This window comes from Eretmochelys imbricata, chromosome 7 (genome assembly GCF_965152235.1).
Source record: "Eretmochelys imbricata isolate rEreImb1 chromosome 7, rEreImb1.hap1, whole genome shotgun sequence".
NCBI lineage: Eukaryota > Metazoa > Chordata > Testudines > Cheloniidae > Eretmochelys > Eretmochelys imbricata.
In genome coordinates this window covers 122,135,886-122,156,000 of record NC_135578.1, presented here as the reverse complement: position 1 = coordinate 122,156,000, position 20,115 = coordinate 122,135,886, and the positions used below count along the sequence as shown (strand labels likewise).

The following is a 20,115-nucleotide window of genomic DNA, read 5'->3' as shown; positions in this document are numbered from 1 at the left end:
GGAAAGTCTTATGCTAGAAGTGCTTAAAGTTAACCCTCCTTTATATTTTATTATAAAAAAATAAATTAAAAAAAAAAAAGCAGCTTTTTTTCCAGGTTGTGCTACTGAACAAATAATTTGTAAAGTGCTAACCTTAAATTATCCCCATAATACTCATGTAAATTGTAAGATGTGGTTCATCCTAATGGACAGACTGAGGAAAAAAGGAGAAGTGATGGCAGGATAAGTCCTGGCACCTCTTGCAAGTTCCCAAGTATTCTCAGCTTCCTTGAAATTCAGGCTCCCTCAATAGGATGGTCTGATACACTTCAAAGAACACTTCATGCTCACAGGTCAACCTCCTGAACCTTCACAGCTCACTAACTAGCTAGGTTCCCGCTAAGCTGCGCGGTCGCACAGCAGCCTATTAAGCACCGCGCAGGGCTGTGGTGGGGAGAGATGACTCTTCCCCAGTCCCAGACCTGCTGCAGCCCGGGGTGGGGGTCGGAAGAGGTGCCTCTCCCACCCACCCAGGTGCTGCTGCGGGTAGGGCGAGCTGTGGGGAGTCTTCTCTCCCCGCTGTAGCCCAGGGCAGCCTGCACCCCAAACCCCTCATCCCCAGCCCCACCCCAGAGTCCACACCCCCAGCCAGAGTCCTCACGCCCTGCACTCCAACCCTCTGCTCCAGCCCTGAGCCCCTTCCCACACTCCAAACCCCTCGGCCCCACTCCCGCTGCATGAATTTTGTTATGTGCGCCAATATGGCGCACATCACCTCCATACTGGTGCACATAACAAAATTCATTCCGCACATGCGTGGAAAAAAAATTAGAGTGAACACTGCTAACTACTTTTAAATTTATCAAGGTGGATGAACTTCTAGAGACTGGGGAACAGCTTACTCAGCAGCCAGCCCAACAAATATTGAACTCCCAGAAGAAATGAAGCAGACCAAGGAAGGATCTTGCCACATTCAGGACAGTATGGAAATGTAAAGCCTATTTCTGTTTTAACAGGAAGAGTAAGTGGAAAACAAAGTTCCTGAAACCACTAATATGCTCAAGTGGAAGAAGCCAAAGGAACTTATTTACTTTATGTAATCACTGCAAATGCTCAGATAGCATAGGTATGAGTGTGGTATAATACACGATGAAAGGATGCTCACCATGTTATACGATCAGAACTGACTACCCAGTTTTACAGCCAAATACACAAGACTTTACAAGAGATTCTTCTTACATAGGAAACACTGAAGTGTCAGAAGAAAAACACCGATAAATTTGACTCAGATGAAAAAAATTTTAGCCACTTACAGGACGTTTGGGTGATGGAGTCAAGGTGTCCTGTGAAAGATCCTCAAGACAAGCTCCCTCTGGAGTTCCAGCACATGATTTTGAAGTTGAGGACAGGATATCTTGCAGTGGCAAGAGCATTTCTTCTTCATCGCTGTCCAGATTACAGTCAAAACTCTCATCTTCACTATCAGAACTGATGCTTAATTTTCTATTCAACACAGAAGTTGTTATGGTGGAGCTTTCAATGTTCAACTCATTTGAAATCTGTGAAGAACTAGTGCTATTAGCTGAGCAACCATCTTCAAAATACAGTGAACGTGCAACAACTTTGCCAATCTTTACTGAAAATACAGGCTTCTCAAAAATTTCCACTGAAGGCAAGTTAAAATTATCTTCTGAAGTCTTTACAATGTTCTCTTTTGATTTAGTAAAGTTCTTGTGAGAATCTGAGGGAAGCTGTACATTATCATCTTTACAAAGGATAGGTTCAGTCTGTCTCACTCTGTCTTGCTCTTTCTTAGTTTCCAATACCTGAGATGAACTAGCACTTTCAATGTGGGAAGAAGAATGTAGGCATTTCATTTCTTCTGTGCACACTGTGTTTGACTGAGTTTTAGTTAATTCATGGATATAAGTCTTTACAGTAGCTTTTTCCTGAGAAAAAGATGTTGACTTTTCTAAGAGGAAATGTGAGCGGGTTGCTTGCAACTGATTTTCTTTGGTATCTGCAACATGGATTTGGTCATTTTTATTAGCACAGTGTCCAGAATTTAAAGGTGATAAACCCACATACGAGGAATTACCTTTTTCCTTTTTGTGGCTTATGTCAAAATATTCCTCTGAAAGAGACAAGTCTTCTCTATGTGACATAGCAGCATCCTCTAGTTGCAGAACACCATTACCTGGAGACTCTAGTACAATGTGTTTAATGAATTCAGACTTTCTACTTTGGCATTTTTCAGACGACCTGCTGAAATGAGGTTCATTCAAACTTTGTACCACAGGTTTTCCTGAACTTTTCAAATCCATATTCATAGATATTCTTTTTTTTTTCCCAGGAAAGTCTTTTTGTTTGGACAGTCCTGAAGAAATTTTTGAGTTAAGGCGGAATGACTGGTTTTTCCATATATTAACAGCCTTTTCAGATGACCATCTTGATAGAAGTGGGGAAGAAACTTCAGGTTTTGAAACCTGCTTTGATTGAGATGAATCATCTGTGGAAAAAGTTTGAAAAAAGTTTCATATTTTGTAAAAATTTCAGTGTCCCTCTTGAAACTGTGTCACAACATTCCTCTTTTATAAAGTAGTAAGACAACTGTCAGTTCCTCATTAATGACATAACTGACAAAATGTTTGAGCACAAACAGCAACTCTCTCACTTAGCCCACAGTATTCAGGCTAAGATCAGTTATCTTTAGTTGAGATTATACATGTGCATTACTACTTGTAACTAATTTGGCAATGAAATAAGAACAGTTTCTTTTAAGAAAGGAGCTCAGTATCATATTGGGGCACCTGCTCCATATGCTAGAATTAAAATATGTTGGACTGACAGTAGCCCAGACTAAGGGAAGAGGGATCATGTCTGAGAACAGAGGAAAGTTTCCGTTAAGTCTGATGTAATTTATTTCAAACACATTTATTTATACCTGGGCTTCTGAAAACTGATTTTGAAAACAGAATTAAAAGTATCACAGTAACTAACACACTTATCAGATCCCATTCCCTTTTGGATTCTTTTAAAATATAGGTACTGATCTTCTGGGTGGTGGTCCAATTCCAAATTTCTAATTAGGCATTGTCACCTCTGGCAGCCTGGCCGGGGGAGTGGGAGGTAAAAAATGCTACCATATATAAAGCTATTGGTTGGTAAATCCATCCAACTTAAAAAGAGACCCAAGGATGCCTTCTTCTAAAGCTAAATTTGATACCTGAGACACAGAGCTGGGCAAAAGCACTGTTATTCTGAAAACTGGTGCACTAACATGCACTGTTTATTTTGCTATATTTTGATATTTAAGTAAACAGAATCAATATCTCACATTGTCAACTATGCATTAATTTTGTGATGTTCGCTTTTTAGGTAAGTATGAATCTGTCCTTTTTAAAAAAAACAGATTAAGCAAAGTAACCTATGCACAAAGTGAATGAAATTCTGCCCTTATTTATTCTAATTAAGGCTACCCTTTAGTCATGGGTATTATTAGTAAAAGAGTCACGGACAGGTCATGGGCAGTAAACAAAAAGTCCATGACTTTTACCATATACCCCTAACTAAAACTTGGGTGGGGGGCCGTGGGTGCTCAATGGGGAGGGTGCTGTCTGGAATCCTGCTGGTGCTGGGGTTTTTTGTGGGGCGGGCAGGGGCTCCCTACCTAGTTCCGTGTGTCCCCTGCAGCTCCTAGGCGGCGGAGGGGTCAGAGGGCTCCGCGCGCTGCTCCCGGTCCCGCCAGAAGCGCCGGCTGCGTAGCTCCCATTGGCCAGGAGCCACAGCCAATGGGAGCTGCGGGGGGCCCCTCCTCTACCTAGGAGGTGCAGGGCCATGCCTGTGAGAGCCAGGGAGCCCTCCACCCCAGGATAAGTGCCCCCCACACCACCCAAACCCCTGCCCCTAGCCCTGAGCCCCCTCCCACACACCCAAACTGTAGCACAGGCTGCAGAAGTCACGTAGATCATGGAAAGTCACGGAATCCATGACTTCCGTGACAGACTCGCAGCTTTAATTCTAATGTAAACTCAAAATAATTCCATTGATTTCAATGGAATTACTTTAGGATTTACTCATTTGGTTTAATCTTTTTTTTTAATTCAGTTTATGCAACATCTATATACTGAATAGTACAAAATTATGGTTTAAAAGAAAAGCAATATATTAAAAGTACAGCTGTCAAGTAATTAAAAAAATTAAACGCACTGTTAAACTAATAGAATACTGTCTATTTAAATATTTTTGGATGTTTTCTACATTTTCAAACATATTGATTTCAATTACAGCACAGAATACAAAGTGTACAGTGCTCACTTTATATTTATTTTGACAAATATTTGCACTGTAAAAAACAAAAGAAATAGTATATTTCATTTCACCTAATACAAGTACTGTAGTGCAATCTCTTTATAATGCAAGTTGAACTTACAAATGCACAAAAAATAACTGCATTGAAAAACAATGTAAAAACTTGAGGACCTACAAGTCCATTCAGTCCTACTTCTCGTTCAGCCAATTGCTAAGACAAACAAGTTTGTTTACATTTACAGGAGATACTGCTGACAGCTTCTTATTTACGTCACCTGAAAGTGAGAAAAGGCGTTCACATGGTACTTTTGTAGACGGCATTGCAAGGTATTTACATGCCAGATACGCTAAACATTCATATGCCCCTTCGTGCTTTGGCCACCATTCCAGAGGACATGCTTCCATGCTGATGATGTTCGTTAAAAAAAGTGTTAATTACATTTGTGACTGAACTCCTTGGGGGAGAACTGTATGTCTCCGGTTCTGTTTTACCTGCGTTTGCCATATATTTCATGTTATAGCAGTCTCGGGTGATGACCCAGCACGTGTTCATCTTAAGAACACTTTCACAGCGGATCTGACAAAACGCAAAGAAGGTACCAATGTGACATTTCTAAGGATAGATACAGCAGCCGACCCAAGGTATAAGAATCTGAAGCGCCCTCCAAAATCTGAGAGGAGCGAGGTGTACAGAATCCTTTCAGATGTCTTAAAAGAGCAACACTCCAATGCAGAAACTACAGAACCCAAACCACCAAAAAAGAAAATCAACCTTCTGCTGGTGGCATCTGACTCAGATAATAAAAATGAACAGGCATCTGTCCACTTTGCTTTGGATTGTTATTGAGCAGAACCTGTCATCAGCATGTACGCATGTCTTCCGGAATAGTGGTTGAAGCATGAAGGGATAGATGAATCTTTAGCACATCTGGCACATAAATATCTTGTGATGCTGGCTGCAACAGTGCCATGCAAACACCTGTTCTCACTTTCAGGTGACACTGTAAACAAGAAATGGGCACCATTATCTCCTGAAAATTGTAACCAAACTTGTTTGTCTGAGCGATTGGCTGAAGTAGGACTGAGTGGACTTGTAGTTCTAAAGTTTCACATTGTTTTGATTTTGAGTGCAGCTATGTAACAAAAAAACCCAAACTACATTTGTAAGTTACACTTTAAAGATAAAGAGATTGCAATACAGTACTTGTAGGAGGTGAATTGAAAAAGTTTCATCATTTTTACAGTGCAAATATTTGTAATAAAAAATACAGTGAGCACTGTATACTTTGTATTCTGTGTTGTAATAGAAATCAATATATTTGAAAATGTAAAAAAAATCCAAAACTATTTAATAAATTTCAATTGGTATTCTTTTATTGTTTGATAGTGCAATTAATTTTTTTAATCAGTTAATTTTTTTGAGTTAACTGCGATTAATCGAGAGCCCTAATTAAAAAGTAAAACCATTATTATTTTTTAAAAAAGTTTAAAAAGACAAAAGTTGTAAAAACTACAACAGTAAAGGTGGAATTTCCAAATTAATCTTGAATCAATATTGTGGTTTCTATGTTTAAAGGTCTTAGGAATTCATGCTTAATCCTTTTATAGCAAACTGATAACACAGCTCATTTCTGCAACATCATATCCTGATTTAATTATATATACACTAGAGAAAGACCAGGTAGCTGAGGTAATATCTTTTATTGGACCAAGTTCTGTTGGTGAGAGAGACCAGCTTTCAAGTTTACAAGAGCCCTCATCTCTCTAATATTCTGTGACCAACATGGCTACAGCACCACTTAATTACATACTGTATTTTAATACTTTCAGCAGCTCCAAGTCATTTTTAAACTTTGCCACAACAGACCAAACCACTGCAAAGCAGAAATAGTTAGGTCTGTTTAACTGACATTACTTAAAAAAAAACACAGAATATTTGTGGTACAGTTTCATGTTTAGTTTCTTAGTTACTGATGAGCCTCTATGAAATTATGAGAGTCTCAGTTCATCTTCATGCACATACAAGGAGTATTCAAACTTCAAAAGGAATCTAACCATTAATAAAGGACAATCATTAAAATGAGATAACCTGTTTGCTCCAACTAATTCTACATCATTAGCATTGTTGTTTCTACCTGAGGCAGTCTCCCATGAAGCAGAGCTTGATCTTTTTCTTAAAAGACATCCATTGCCCTGTTAATAAGATGAAAACAGTGTTTTTAAACAGGGCTCGCCGGTTGGTGAAATAAATACCATATTCAATTTTAGAAAAAAATACCAATGCCATTTCCATTTATTTAAAACTACTTTTTGTTTCTCTTGGCTGTAAGGTTCACATCTAAAAGCGTGTTATGCCTTAACTCAGGGGTTCTCAAACTTCATTACACCGCGACTCCCCTCTGACAACAAAAATTACGACATTACCCCAGGAGTGGGGACCAAAGCCCAGGCCCACACAAGCCCTGTCACCCCAGGCCGGGAGAAGGGCGCAAAACCCAAGCTCAAGGCTTCAGCCCCAGGCAGGAAGCCTGTAACCTGAGCCCCGCCACCCATGGCTAAAGCCGAAGCCAGAGCCCCACCGCACAGGGATGAAGCCCTGGGCTCCAGCAAGTCTAACACCACCATGGTGACCCTATTAAAATAGGGTCATGACCACTTTGGACTCCCCAGCCACAGTTTGAGAACCGCTGCCTTAATTCTAAGGTTGTAAATACCTAAAAAGTGGCACACAGGGAGAGAGGATCACTGCTTCACCTAAAATTACCTTGTCAAAAACATAAGCTTTTTTTTTTTTAAAATAAAATGCCATCAGTTATATCAATATACTTCACTTTATACTATTTTTGCACACTTGTACTGGTTTCCAGCATCAGTACACCTGCCTTTGCATTTAAGTTTACCACTGGGAGAGGGACTACAATTTCCATCAAAGCACAGTGTTTGCACTGAAAATTGAGAATGAAGGCAGACCACTGCTGCCAGGAAGAGAGCTAATGTCCCTTCCTATTGCTCAATGCTTATGGCTAAGGTTATGAATTATCAGATGGGTCCTCAAGATTTGGTGTATTAGAGTAAACTTTACCTAGCTTCGGTAGTCTTCTGTTTTAACCAGGCAACTTTTCAGCTAGTTATTTCTGATTAACCTAAAAATAGCTAGTAATCACTTTATCAATGCTTTGCTTAAAAAGACAATACTATGTAATATATTCTGTATGTAAATCACATTCATCTAAAATATTGGTCAGAGGTTTGGCCCTTATTGACACTTGCAGACATACCTGATTTGATATACCTGGTCCTAAGAATACCTTTACTGGACTGAAGGGCTGCAGTTTAGGTTGTTCCATTCTTTGTCTCTTCTTCTCTCCTTCTCTGCAGTAAGTTTCCAGTGGTAACCAAAACTGAGATTCAACGGGGCTGTACTGGAGCTTTGTGGAATGCCCTGCTTTTTGGCACAAAGGTTTATTATTCACGTTACCATTACTTCTGGCATAGTTTTTTAAGATGTCAACTTCTGATGTTGAAACCCATTTGCTGGCAACATCTGAACTGGCCTCCTCTAGATCCACGCAGTCAATCCGCTGTTCCCTACCATTTTCATAAAACGGTGTTCTTGTTTTAATTGGACACTTTTCATTCCTCCCAGGTTCTCTCTTACTAGTCGTATCCTTTTTTGTCAAGGAATAGCTGGGAGAGCCTGCAGACATAAGGAGTTTTCGAACCACAACCTTCGGATACTTTGTGTTTAGCACCATGCATGGTCTATTGTTCTCTAAAATTTTTGGACTGTCCTTTCTCTCTCTGTTAGCTCCTCTCAATAAGTCATCCATTACAGGACTCTTGTTTGGCGATTGGACTGGAATCCTTTCCCTTCTAGTTTTCTTCTGAGATGATATTTTCTTTTCAAATCGTTCTGTACATATGACTGACAGTTCAACATCCCCATTTTTTACATTTCTTTTGTCCGGAGAACACAATACAATTCTGTCTTTATTGCCAAATTTAAAGAGATACAAAATATAAAATTAATTATGCATAATTTAGTCACCACACTATTACAGATAGAAATAAAAAAGCTTTTAGACACAAAATATGAAGTAACAATGCAGAACCTACAGTCAAATAAAGAAAAGGTATGTCTGTCCTGCAAAAAAGGGTGTGTCCTTAATTCAGTTTTAAAAGGGTGTGTCCTTAACATGGTAGTGAAGAGCAACTCAGTTTTTAACTCTGTTTAGCAGCTTGAGTTAAAACCTCTATGAGAACCCAAGTTAAAAACTAATTTGGATTAGCAGCTTGAGTTCAATGCCATGCTCCCAGAGACTAACTCAACCTGCTAACCAAAGTTAAAAACTGAGTTGCTGTCTCTCTACTGCTAGTTTAGTTAACTAACCCAAATTCAGAACACACCTTTTTTGCACAGCATAGACCAGAGCGGGCAAACTTTTTGGCCTGAGGGCCACATCAGGTTTCCAAAATCGTATGGAGGGCCGGTTATGGGAGGCTGTGCCTCCTCAAACAGCCAGGCATGGCCTGGCCTGGCCCCCGACCCCTATCCAACCCCCCCTGCTTTTCTCCCCCTGATGGCCCCCCCGGGACTCCTGCCCCATCCACCACCACCCCCCCGACCACCCACGCCCCGCCCTCCTTCTCCTCCTCCTCCTCTTCCCCCCCCCCAGCCCTGCCACCCAGAGCATTGTGCTGGTAGCACCATGAGCTGAGGCTGCGGGAGGACGGGGTGGGGGTGGTCAGGGGACAGGGAGTGGTGGATGGGGCAGGAGTCCCAGGGGGGCCATCAGGGGGAGAAAAGCGGGGGGGGGGTTGGATAGGGGTCGGGGGCCAGGCCATGCCAGGCTGTTTGAGGAGGCACAGCCTCCCCTAACCAGCCAGGAGCTCAGGGGACCAGGCAGGAGGGTCCCATGGGCCAGATGTGGCCCGCGGGCCGTAGTTTGCCCACCTCTGGCATAGACATATCCACAGACTCCATCTCTCTCTCTCACCAGCCAAACAGACTATTAAGTAATTCAGTGCTCACTTGCACTACGTAAATTATTTCAAACAGTATTTTAATGCCCAAAACATAAAAATGAAACTGTGCCACAGCTTGGGTTACTATCCACCATCTAGCTTAACTAGCCTCAATGGAAAGGAAATTTGTAACCTTGCCATTATTACCCTACTAGAATTCATGCAGGGTTACATCAGACCTATTTGATCAGCAACATTACACACACATCTGGTTATACAGCTAAGGCAGGGGTGGGTAAACTTTTTGGCCCGAGGGCCACATCTGGGTGGGGAAATTGCATGCAAGGCCATGAATGTAGGGCTGGGGCAGGGAGTGCGGGGTGTGGGAGGGGGTACGGTGTGCAGAAAGAGGTTCAGGGCAAGGGGTTGGGGCACAGAAGGGGTGTGGGGTGCACGAGGGGGCTCAGGGCAGGGGGTTGGGACGCAGGAGGGGACTTGGGACAAGGGGTTGGGGTGCAAGCTCTGGCCCGGCGCCACTTACCTGCAGCGGCTCCGGGGTGGCAGCAGCACGCAGCGGGGCTAAAACAGGCTCCCTGCCTGCCCAGGCCCCACCGCTCCCAGAAGTGGCCAGCACCATGTCTCTGCAGCCCGAGGGCTGTGGGGGGTTGAGGGCTCCACACGCTGCCCTCGCCTACGGGTACCTCCCCCAAAGCTCCTACTGGCTGCGGTTCCCCATCCCTGGCCAATGGGAGGTGCAGGGGACGGTGCCAGAAGGCGAGGGCAGCGCACAGAGCCCTCTGCCATCCTGGCCCCCCCGGGATGTGGTGCCGGCTGCTTCCGGGAGCAGTGCGGGGCCCGTGGTGCCACGAGGGTGGTGATCTGGCCCGCATCCAATGCCCTAACTGCCCGGATCCGGCCCGCAGGCCATAGTTTGCCCACACCTGAGCTAAGATCTTCTATAGATTAGAAGTTTCGCAACTGGAAATAAGTTTAGTTAGATTTCTGCGCTTGTATAATTTAAGAAAACTCATGTACGAAAGATCTTTCATAACAATATTAACTTACCTTGTTTTGGAGCTGGTTTGAAGAAATCTGTAATAGACTGATTTCTGAAAAGGAAACAGAAGTATTATAGCCTAAATATACAGTTTTTATAATATCAATGCTGTCATAAGAAATACAGATAAAACTGAAATCCTGCAATATTTTACCCATTCATTACAGAAAATTTTGTAAATGTCAAAACTAAGTTCCAATAGCATTCTGTCCAGTATAAAGCCTTGAAAAAAACAAGCAGATGACATAATTCCTTTTCCCACTCTGAATGGAATGAGAAACTATAAATAAAGTAGGTTTCAGAGTAGCAGCCGTGTTAGTCTGTATTCGCAAAAAGAAAAGGAGTACTTGTGGCACCTTAGAGACTAACCAATTTATCTGAGCATACGCTTTCATGAGCTACAGCTCACTTCATCAGATGCATCCGATGAAGTGAGCTATAGCTCACGAAAGCGTATGCTCAAATAAATTGGTTAGTCTCTAAGGTGCCACAAGTCCTCCTTTTCTTTTTATAAATAAAGTACTAAGCTAAGTTCTCTGCAAGCTGTGTGGCCACACAGCAGCCTATTTAGCTGCGCGGAGGCACTCAGGGAACCTGCTCGGGGACCTGCCCCAACCTACTGCAGCTGGGGCAGCCCCCCACCCCAACTATGCCACAGCCCTGGACCTGCCTTGGCCAGGGTGGCTCCCAGCCCCAACTATGCCGGGGCCCAGCCAGGGGCCGGGGAAGCGCAGCATGGCCTAGCCCCAGCCTGGAATTGTCACGGGGTGTTCCTCCCCGAACCAAGCCCTGGCCAGACCTGCAGGGGCCGGGGGAGGGCCCCCTATCCTGAAGCCCCAGCCGTGGAGCTGCTGTGGCAGGGAGAGGTGCCTTCCCCCCCAGCCCAGGTGCTGCTGGGGGGAGAGGTGGGGAGGGAGTCCTCTCTCCCTGTCATAGCCCCCTTCTGCACCCCAAATCCCTCATACCTAGCCCCACCTCAGAGTCCGCACCACCAGCCAGAGCCCTCACATCCCTGCACCCCAACCCACTGCCCCAGCCCTGAGCCCCTCATCCCTGGCCCCATCCCAGAGCCCGCACCCCAACCCGGAGCCCTCACACCCCCTCCCACACTCCAAACCCCTCAGCCCCACCTCTACCACATGGATTTTGTTATGTGCACTGATATGAACAAAATTCATTCCAAACATAGGTGGGAAAAATTAGAGGGAACACTGGTACTAAGTGGTCTTTTTAAGGGTGAGATTTTCAAAGTTGATGAGGGGATTTAGCCACACTGCTTCCATTAATTTCATTTGAACCTGTGTGGCTAAAACCCCTGCATTCAACTCTGAAAATATCAACCAACCAGTCTTGTTGATCAAGCTCTGGAGATAGGTATAGCTTTTAAAACATCCCTGATTTACAACAATTGCAGCCTCCTCCTCTCTGAACACACTGCCTTCTCTCTTTGTTATCCAATAATCACATCATGCCCCTATCTGAATCCCTCCACCGACTCCACTCTTCCAAGGCATCAACTTCAAGCTTCTCCTCCTACTATTCAAGACCTTTACAATTCTCCTCCTCCCACTTCAGTATAAGTGCACTCAATTTACTCCTTTTGAGTCTAGCATGAGCTAGAACAGACACACTGCGAAGTAACACTAGAGATGCTGCAATGCCCTATCTCTAATGATCAACACCCCCCCAGGAAAACACCTTTCAAGGTCCATGGCTCCTACACATGCCTAGCACAATATGTGGTGTTCCTCATTCAGTGCACTAAATGCCCCAATAGCAACTATGTGGGTGAAACCAGACAATCACTATGCTGTCAAATGCACTCACAGAGAAAAATGATGAGACAAAAAACACTACATCACATGTGGGTGAATTTGCTTTTCACAAAGTGATCACTATCTCTGACCTATCAGTCCTAATCGTCAAAGGAAACCAGCACAATACTTTCAAAAGAAAGCCTGGGAGCTTAAATTAAAATTTTTGCTACACACTAAAAATCATGGGTTTCAGAGTAGCAGCCGTGTCAGTCTGTATCCGCAAAAAGAAAAGGAGTACTATTTGTTAGTCTCTAAGGTGCCACAAGTACTCCTTTTCTCTTTACTAAAAATCATGGACTCATTCGACACAGTGGATTTTATGGCTTATTACAGCAATCTATAACCTTCTAACAACCCCCTTCCCCAGTTTGCAAATTAATTCCAGTTCTGCAGTTTCTCATTGAACTCTGTTTTTGAAGTTAGATATGCAGACAGAGTTGGAAACGCGGTTTGTTGCAGGGATTGGTTCCTGGGTTAGAAGTCACCTACTACACGACAGGCCCAACAAAGAAAATAACAGAATGCCACTAGCCATCACCTACAGCCCCCAACTAAAACCCCTCCAGCACATCATCAAGGATCTACAACATATCCTGGAGGACGATCCCTCACTCTCAGACCTTGGGAGACAGGCCAGTCCTCGCTTACAGACAGCCCCCTAAGCTGAAGCAAATACTCACCAGCGACTACACACCACACAATAGAAACACTAACCCAGGAACCAATCCCTGCAACAAACCACACTGCCTACTCTGTCCGCATATCTATTCAAGGGACGCCATCATAGCACCTAACCACATCAGCCACACCATCAGGGGCTCATTCACTTGCCCATCTATCAATGTGATATATGCCATCATATGCCAGTAATGCCTCTCTGCCATGTGCATTTTCCAAACCAGACAATCTATGCAAAAGAATAAATGGACACAAATAGGACATCAAGAATTGGAACATTCAAAAACCAGTAGGAGAGCATTTCAATCTCCCTGGATACTCAACAACAGACTTGAAAGTGGCAATTCTTCAAACAAAAAAAACTTCAAAAACAAATGAGAAACTGCAGAACTGGAATTAATTTGCAAACTTGACACCATTAAATTAGGCCTGAATAAAGACTTGGAGTGGCTTGGTCACTACAAAAAATAAATTTTCCCTCTGTTGCTAGTCATACCTTCTTGTCAACTGTTGGAAATGGGCCACATCCACGCTACCTGAATTGGCCTTGTTAGCAATGACCCCCCACTCGGTAAGGCAACTCCCATCTTTTCACGTGCTGTGTATTTATACCTGCCTACTGTATTTTCCACTCCATGTATCTGATGAAGTGGGTTATAGCCCATGAAAGCTTATGCCCAAATAAATTTGTTAGTCTCTAAGGTGCTACAAGGACTCCTCGTTTTTGCTGATATTTGTATGTTTGTCAATATCACTTTTCACAGCACACTCAGTAGCTAGCTGGGAGGCTGTGATAAATGATACGATACTAACAAATATACAAGTACCACTTACCACAGCCTCTCAGCTAGTTAGTAAGTCTGCTGTGAAAAGTGATACTTCTATGTTTGTTAATTCACTTTTCTCAGCAAGCCCCAGGACAAATTAAGCCCTGGATGAGGAGGTCAGAGGGGGAAGGCAGTGAGGGCCCAAAGCAATGGGGGGAGAGGCAGGGTTGAGCCTGAATGGCCGGAACCAGGGGTCAGCGCACGCTGCTGTGTGGTCAGAGCAGGGTCTACACAGCTGAAGCCGCAGGGTGGAGCCCACTGCTGTGCAGCCAGGACCAGGGGGTCAGCACCCAGGGCCAGCTCCTGCCACATAGCAGCAGGTGCCTGGGACCAGAGCCAGAGGGCAGCAGCCAGAGCTGGAGGCCAGAACCCGCACAGCCTGGCTCCTGAAGTCCTGCCACTGGAGGCACCCCAGGGGGAACCCGTAACAGTCTAATTCGGGGTGGCCAACCTGTGGCTCCAGAGCCACATGCAGCTCTTCAAAAGTTAACATGCAGCTCCTTGTATAGGCACCGACTCTGGGGCTGGAATTATGGTGCCAACTTTCCAGTGTGCCGGGGGGGGGGTTGCTCACTGCTCAACTCCTGGCTCTGCTACAGGCCCTGCCCCCACTCCACCCCTTCCCACTCCCACCCCTTAGCCTGCCATGTCCTCGTTCCTTCCCTCACAGAGCCTCCTGCACACCATGAAGCAGATGATTGGGAGGTACGGAGAGGCACTGATTGGTGGGGCTGCCAGTGGGTGAGAGGTGCTAGGACCGGGGGGCTACTGAAATATTATAGTGGGTCTTTGCCAATGTACATTGGTAAATTCTGGCTCCTTCTCAAGCTCAGGTTAGCCACCCCAGTCTAACTCAAAAGTAATTAAATGACCACCATCTACGCTCTTCCAAGAAGAGAAGGAAATTATTACTGACTTGCAAGATGGTTCCTATTTTTTTATTTGTGGAAGTTTCTTTAGGTTCCAAACAAATGATGTTGAAAGGAGGAGTCTGATGTATGGTGAGAGATCTTTATTAAAATTGTTTCCTATGGGTGATGTAATCAGAGTGTACTTTCTAACACTCTAGTCAAACTGAATTAGTATGCAGATGGAAAGTATAAGATTACAAAGACCAGCTTTATTTGTTGAGGACTGTCATTTAAGATCTCCAATTACCCATATTTTGGTTATGCTTTTACAGATTAAAGTGATAGCTTGTTATATGGGAATTAAGCAAGGAGAGACATGTTACAAAACTGTCTTTAGCTCTGAGCCAGAAGGGGACAGTTAGCTCTGTATCTAGAAGTCCAGCAAATGCCTCAATTCAGGGACTTAAGCACATGCCTTCAGAAAGTCAGTGTGACTACAGTACCCACATATTTAGAGTTAGGAACATACTTAAGTACCTTGCTGAACTGAGGCTTAAGTTTATAGCACTTTTCAGTCACCTTTTAAGAGCAATATATTAATTTTTACATTTGATTTTTAAAAAGACTGGAGGAGAAACCTTATGTTTAAAAAAAACAACACTAACTTTTGATTCTGTTGCTTTTAAGGCGCACACACGGGAAATTTCCTGCACCTAACGTTAATTTAAATGGGTTAAATTAACATTTGAATTTCAGAGTATACTCACAATTGCAACAAACATGTGCTGTGACCAGACTATATGACCACCTAGATTTGTGCTGGATATGGCCCAACTTGATGATCACTTTAGATAAGCTATTACCAGCAGGACAGTGGGGTGGGAGGAGGTATTGTTTCATGGTCTCTGTGTGTATATAATGTCTTCTGCAGTTTCCACGGTATGCATCCGATGAAGTGAGCTGTAGCTCACGAAAGCTCATGCTCAAATAAATTGGTTAGTCTCTAAGGTGCCACAAGTACTCCTTTTCTTTTTGCGAATACAGACTAACACGGCTGTTACTCTGAAACCTATAATAACTATGTATTCTTGTTAACATCTAGGGTAGATGTAACATCACAGCCATGCTTGGGGGGAAATCCATACTTAGGAGAAAATAATTTTACATACTATCAAGATAGACAAGTCATGAATAGTACATAAAAAGCCCTGATCATCATTATTCCGATAATTAATGATCTTCCACCTTTGCCTCACCCAGCAGGAGAAGGCAGGCTCTTGGAGGAAGCTCTACTCTCCAGCCTTCTCCCTGCAGGCCCACAGCAGTACCATTTTCCCTGCCCTTGCACGCTGAAGCAACAGTGGTCAGAAACTTCAGTCCAAAAGAAGGGACAGAAAAACCTGAGTATATATGCTTTTCTTTCAGGGTTAAAACAGTAAATGCTACAGAATTTTATTTGGTATTTGCTCTTTCCATCAATTTTTTTAATGTCACTGTAAAATTTAGAACAGAAAGGGTAGAAGGATAGACCTTAAAGACACATTGCCTTTTGTAACCAGGGGCGATAGTATCTGTCCTATTAATAGGTCAATTATCACTCAAGACTAATATCCTCTCTCAGACAATGGAGTATATTAGATACTTCAGATAAAGGCAAAACACGACAAAGACAAATAACTCAGTGGGGATAAAAACCTAAGAGGATGCATAGGTTTGTGCGTATTCAGGGAAGCAGTGCATTTTTGCTTCCCCTTAAAAAAAAAACAAAAAAACAAAAACAAACCCAAAAAGCATTGAAAATCCAGGTCATCAGCCCTGGAAGATGGAGAACTAGTGAAGTGACAGTGTCACAATAATTAAAAGAATGAAAGCAAGTAATTGAGAGGGGAAAGATTTTCAGTCAGACTTTAAAAGGGGGGAAAAAGTCTTTACTAACACTCTTTCAATTAATGTGCAAGTATTAATCCGAGACAATAAATCCGAGACCATCAAAAAGGACTCAGGAGCACCCCACACACAACCGGGATGATCTTACTCAACATTCCTGATAATAAGACAAGAAGCAAACAAAATCCTTCAATTAAAAAAAAAAAAGCAAATAACCCTTCTAACACTTTTCAAGCCTTCTTCATATCTCATACAACAGGAAACAACAGCACAAGCCTATTTTTAATAAAAGTTCCTTATAAAGGACTTTTAACCACTGAAACTAATGTTTAATACCCTAAGAACATAAGGGTCCACAGCCCTTCCAAACTATTTATTATCTATATCCATCTTATTCAGATCCAGTAAGATCCACGTTTAATCTCCAAAGAAATCTGCAGCAGCACCAATATTGCTAGTCCATCAGACAAAGCACAGTTACACAAAATGGGAGCAGGGTACCAAACATATCTGCCCCTGCCGCAATGGAGCATCTCAAACTAATAGATCTATAGGAGTAATGACTTCGTTTTGTCCTCCTGGAAGCTTTTTAACATCTACCATCTCATGACAGTCTTTTCAAAGTCTGCAAAGTAATAGGATGCAAGTTGGCCAAAACACATTTTCAAAATAACCACTTTCATCTGAACGCTTCACAAAGAACGAAAGCCACACAAATCAGTTTCACTTTCCCAAACAGGAAGTAATACAGAGAGGAAAATGAAACCATACCTGTTTTCCCTCTAGAACAGGTAATATTAAGATGGAGGAAAAATAAAGGAAATAGAAGGGCAAAATAAGGTGCTCCATCATGTAGGAGAAAGCCTCCTGTCACGTACAGAAAATTTGGGATGGAGCTGACCAAGTCATCAGCAGAATTCAGCTGACTGCAAGCGTAGCACCAATAGAACCTGGTCATCAGTGGGCGGGATAGAACTTGAGACCTCTGAAGCTTAGCGTATGAGCCTCAATTGCATAAACTAAAAGCCATATGGTTCTTACCCGAGACTGTAGCAGACTCAATCTCTAGCTCAGTGGCTCTCAAACTTTTGTACTGGTGACCCCTTTCACATACCAAGCCTCCAAGTGCGACCCTCTCCTTATACATTAAAAACACTTTTTAATATATTTAACACCATTATAAATGCTGGAGGCAAAGTGGGATTTGGGGTGGAGGTTGCCAGCTCATGACCCCCCCATGTAATAACCCTGCGATCCCCTGAAGGGTCCCGACCCCCAGTTTGAGAACCCCTGCTCTAGCTGGGCTAGGTGCCACTAGAGGGGGACACAGCACCACACCAAGCAAGCATGGGTCACACAAACAGCTGGACAGATGAACCCAGCTGGTATAAAAAAAAAAATCATTTGGTGCCACCCTCATGTTGCTTTGATTTCAAAACCATGAGCTGGTATTAGTCATATCTGGGACAGGCCAACTAGAGTTAAAGATAAACAGAAGCTCTCTCTTTTGATCTGAGCTCTTAAGACCAGTTCTCTCAATTGGCTACAATTCTTCCTGGACTCAAAACAGACCAGCACATATTGACAGCTGCAACCTCTGCACACAGGAGTATGACTTCCTGAATTAGTACTTCTTGGGTCAGCCACCATTTTCAATTTGCTCCCAAGTCTGCCATTCAGCCATCTTGTGTTATCAGAACCACTGGCATCAAATAAAAGTAAAGAAAGAGCTAGCCCATCACCTACCACCCTCCAAAGAGTGGAGAGATCAATTTGCCATCAGCACCTGTTATTAAGCAACACAACACTATCAATTCTTCATCTGGGTGTTGGCGCTACTGCAGTTTTTCCTCACAAGCAGGTGAGCACACAAACTGCATAAGCAACCACCCAGAGCTCCACAGAGGCGAGCCCAACAGCCCTCCCAAACCACGAGATGCACTTTGCATCTCATGAAAAGTGCATCTCATGAAGGCCAAACCAAGCCCAGAAGGCATCTGTCTGTTCTGACAGTGTCCCAAGTGGGTGGAACTTGGGAGTGTAGCAGGCGACAGAACTTATTTTCCTCTGAGTTGGGCACTTGCAAATGTCTATATGGGAGAATCCTCCTAGAAAAACTGAGATGCAGCAGCACATGGCAAATGCTGCCATCTCCTCTGGAGGGGAGGGGAGGCACAGCCCCCCCCCCCCAAGGCACGCTGGGCACTGCAACAGGTTTCAGAGTAACAGCCGTGTTAGTCTGTATTCGCAAAAAGAAAAGGAGGACTTGTGGCACCTTAGAGACTAACCAATTTATTTGAGCATGAGCTTTCGTGAGCATCCGATGAGATGCATACCGGTATGCATCTGATGAAGTGAGCTGTAGCTCACGAAAGCTCATGCTCAAATAAATTGGTTAGTCGCTAAGGTGCCACAAGTCCTCCTTTTCTTTTTGCGAATACAGACTAACACGGCTGTTACTCTGAAACTTTTCTTTTTGGGCACTGCGGTCTCCCTGCGGGGGGGGGGGGGGGGACGACGACAGCACAGCCAGCCCCCCCCCAGGGCACGCTGGGCGCTGCGGTCTCCCTGCGGGGGGGGGGGGAGGAGGCACAGCCAGCCCCCCCCCAGGGCACGCTGGGCGCTGCGGTCTCCCTGCGGGGGGGGGGGGGAGGAGGCACAGCCAGCCCCCCCCCAGGGCACGCTGGGCGCTGCGGTCTCCCTGCGGGGGGGGGGGGAGGAGGCACAGCCAGCCCCCCCCAGGGCACGCTGGGCGCTGCGGTCTCCCTGCGGGGGGGGGGGGGGAGGAGGCACAGCCAGCCCCCCCCCAGGGCACGCTGGGCGCTGCGGTCTCCCTGTGGGGGGGGGGGGAGGCACAGCCAGCCCCCCCCCAGGGCACGCTGGGCGCTGCGGTCTCCCTGCGGGGGGGGGGAGGAGGCACAGCCAGCCCCCCCCCCCAGGGCACGCTGGGCGCTGCGGTCTCCCTGCGGGGGGGGGAGGAGGCACAGCCAGCCCCCCCCCAGGGCACGCTGGGCGCTGCGGTCTCCCTGGGGGTGTCACCCCCCGCCGAGAGGGGGCGGGCCAGGACGTTTGTTCACACCCGCTGCCGCGCCCCAGAGCCCCGGTCCTGCCCGCCGGTACCTGCAGTCTCGGGCGCTCTCTCTCCCGGCGGCCGCCGGCTTAAAATGGCGGCCGGGGGTCCCCCCGGGAGAGCCCTGTGCGGAGGAGCCAGCGCCGAGGTGCCGGGTCATGGCTCCGGCTGCACGAAGGCCGCCGCCCAGGCGCGAGAGGAAACCAGGGCCGCGCCCGCCGCCTTCCCCACAGCCCGGCCCGGCCCTCCAACGCCAGCCGTGAGCGACACCGCCCCTCTTGCGTGCAGACCTCTGATTGGCTGCGTAGACGAGGCGCGAACTCTCCAATTGGCTCCCACAATGCATGGGGGGGTCGGACAAGAGACCGAGCTTCCCTCTGATTGGCTGCTAGGCTGTAAGGGCGGGGGAGCGGCGTTGAGCGAGAGCCTCCCGACGGATAGAGGTGGGGGGGAAAGGGGGTGGGAAGGTGCCTGGCGGCCCCGCCTCGTGCTGCCTCTCTCTCTCCCATTGGTCCGTGCCCGGCGCGCGAGGGGGAGGGCGGGAAAGCTTCGCGCTGGTGTTTTTATTGCGCGCGCCAAGCGTCGTCTGCGGGTCACAAAGCGGTTGGGGCGGGGCGGGTGGCAGGCTCCGCCCTTGTGTGAGGGGAGTATGACCCCATACAGACACTCCACC

The 20,115-nt window shown here is 45.5% G+C and overlaps 1 protein-coding gene across 5 annotated transcripts in view; it reads right to left on the bottom strand.

The window, feature by feature from the left end:
- Positions 1-19,701, bottom strand: part of SLF2 (SMC5/6 complex localization factor 2) — a 58,551-nt gene extending 38,850 nt beyond the window's left edge. For 3 of the 5 annotated variants that reach the window (XM_077823278.1, XM_077823282.1, XM_077823280.1), the window contains exons 1-5: positions 19,493-19,701; positions 10,321-10,364; positions 7,569-8,278; positions 6,426-6,483; positions 1,293-2,488 (exon numbers count right to left, since the gene is read on the bottom strand). In XM_077823278.1, coding sequence (XP_077679404.1) covers positions 1,293-2,488; positions 6,426-6,483; positions 7,569-8,278; positions 10,321-10,364; positions 19,493-19,602 — 2,118 coding nt within the window. In that variant the 5' untranslated portion in view covers positions 19,603-19,701. The remainder of the gene's footprint in view (positions 1-1,292; positions 2,489-6,425; positions 6,484-7,568; positions 8,279-10,320; positions 10,365-19,492) is intronic. The other 2 variants (XM_077823279.1, XM_077823281.1) reach the window with 1 other exon arrangement.
- Between the last annotated feature and the right edge of the window lie 414 nt (positions 19,702-20,115).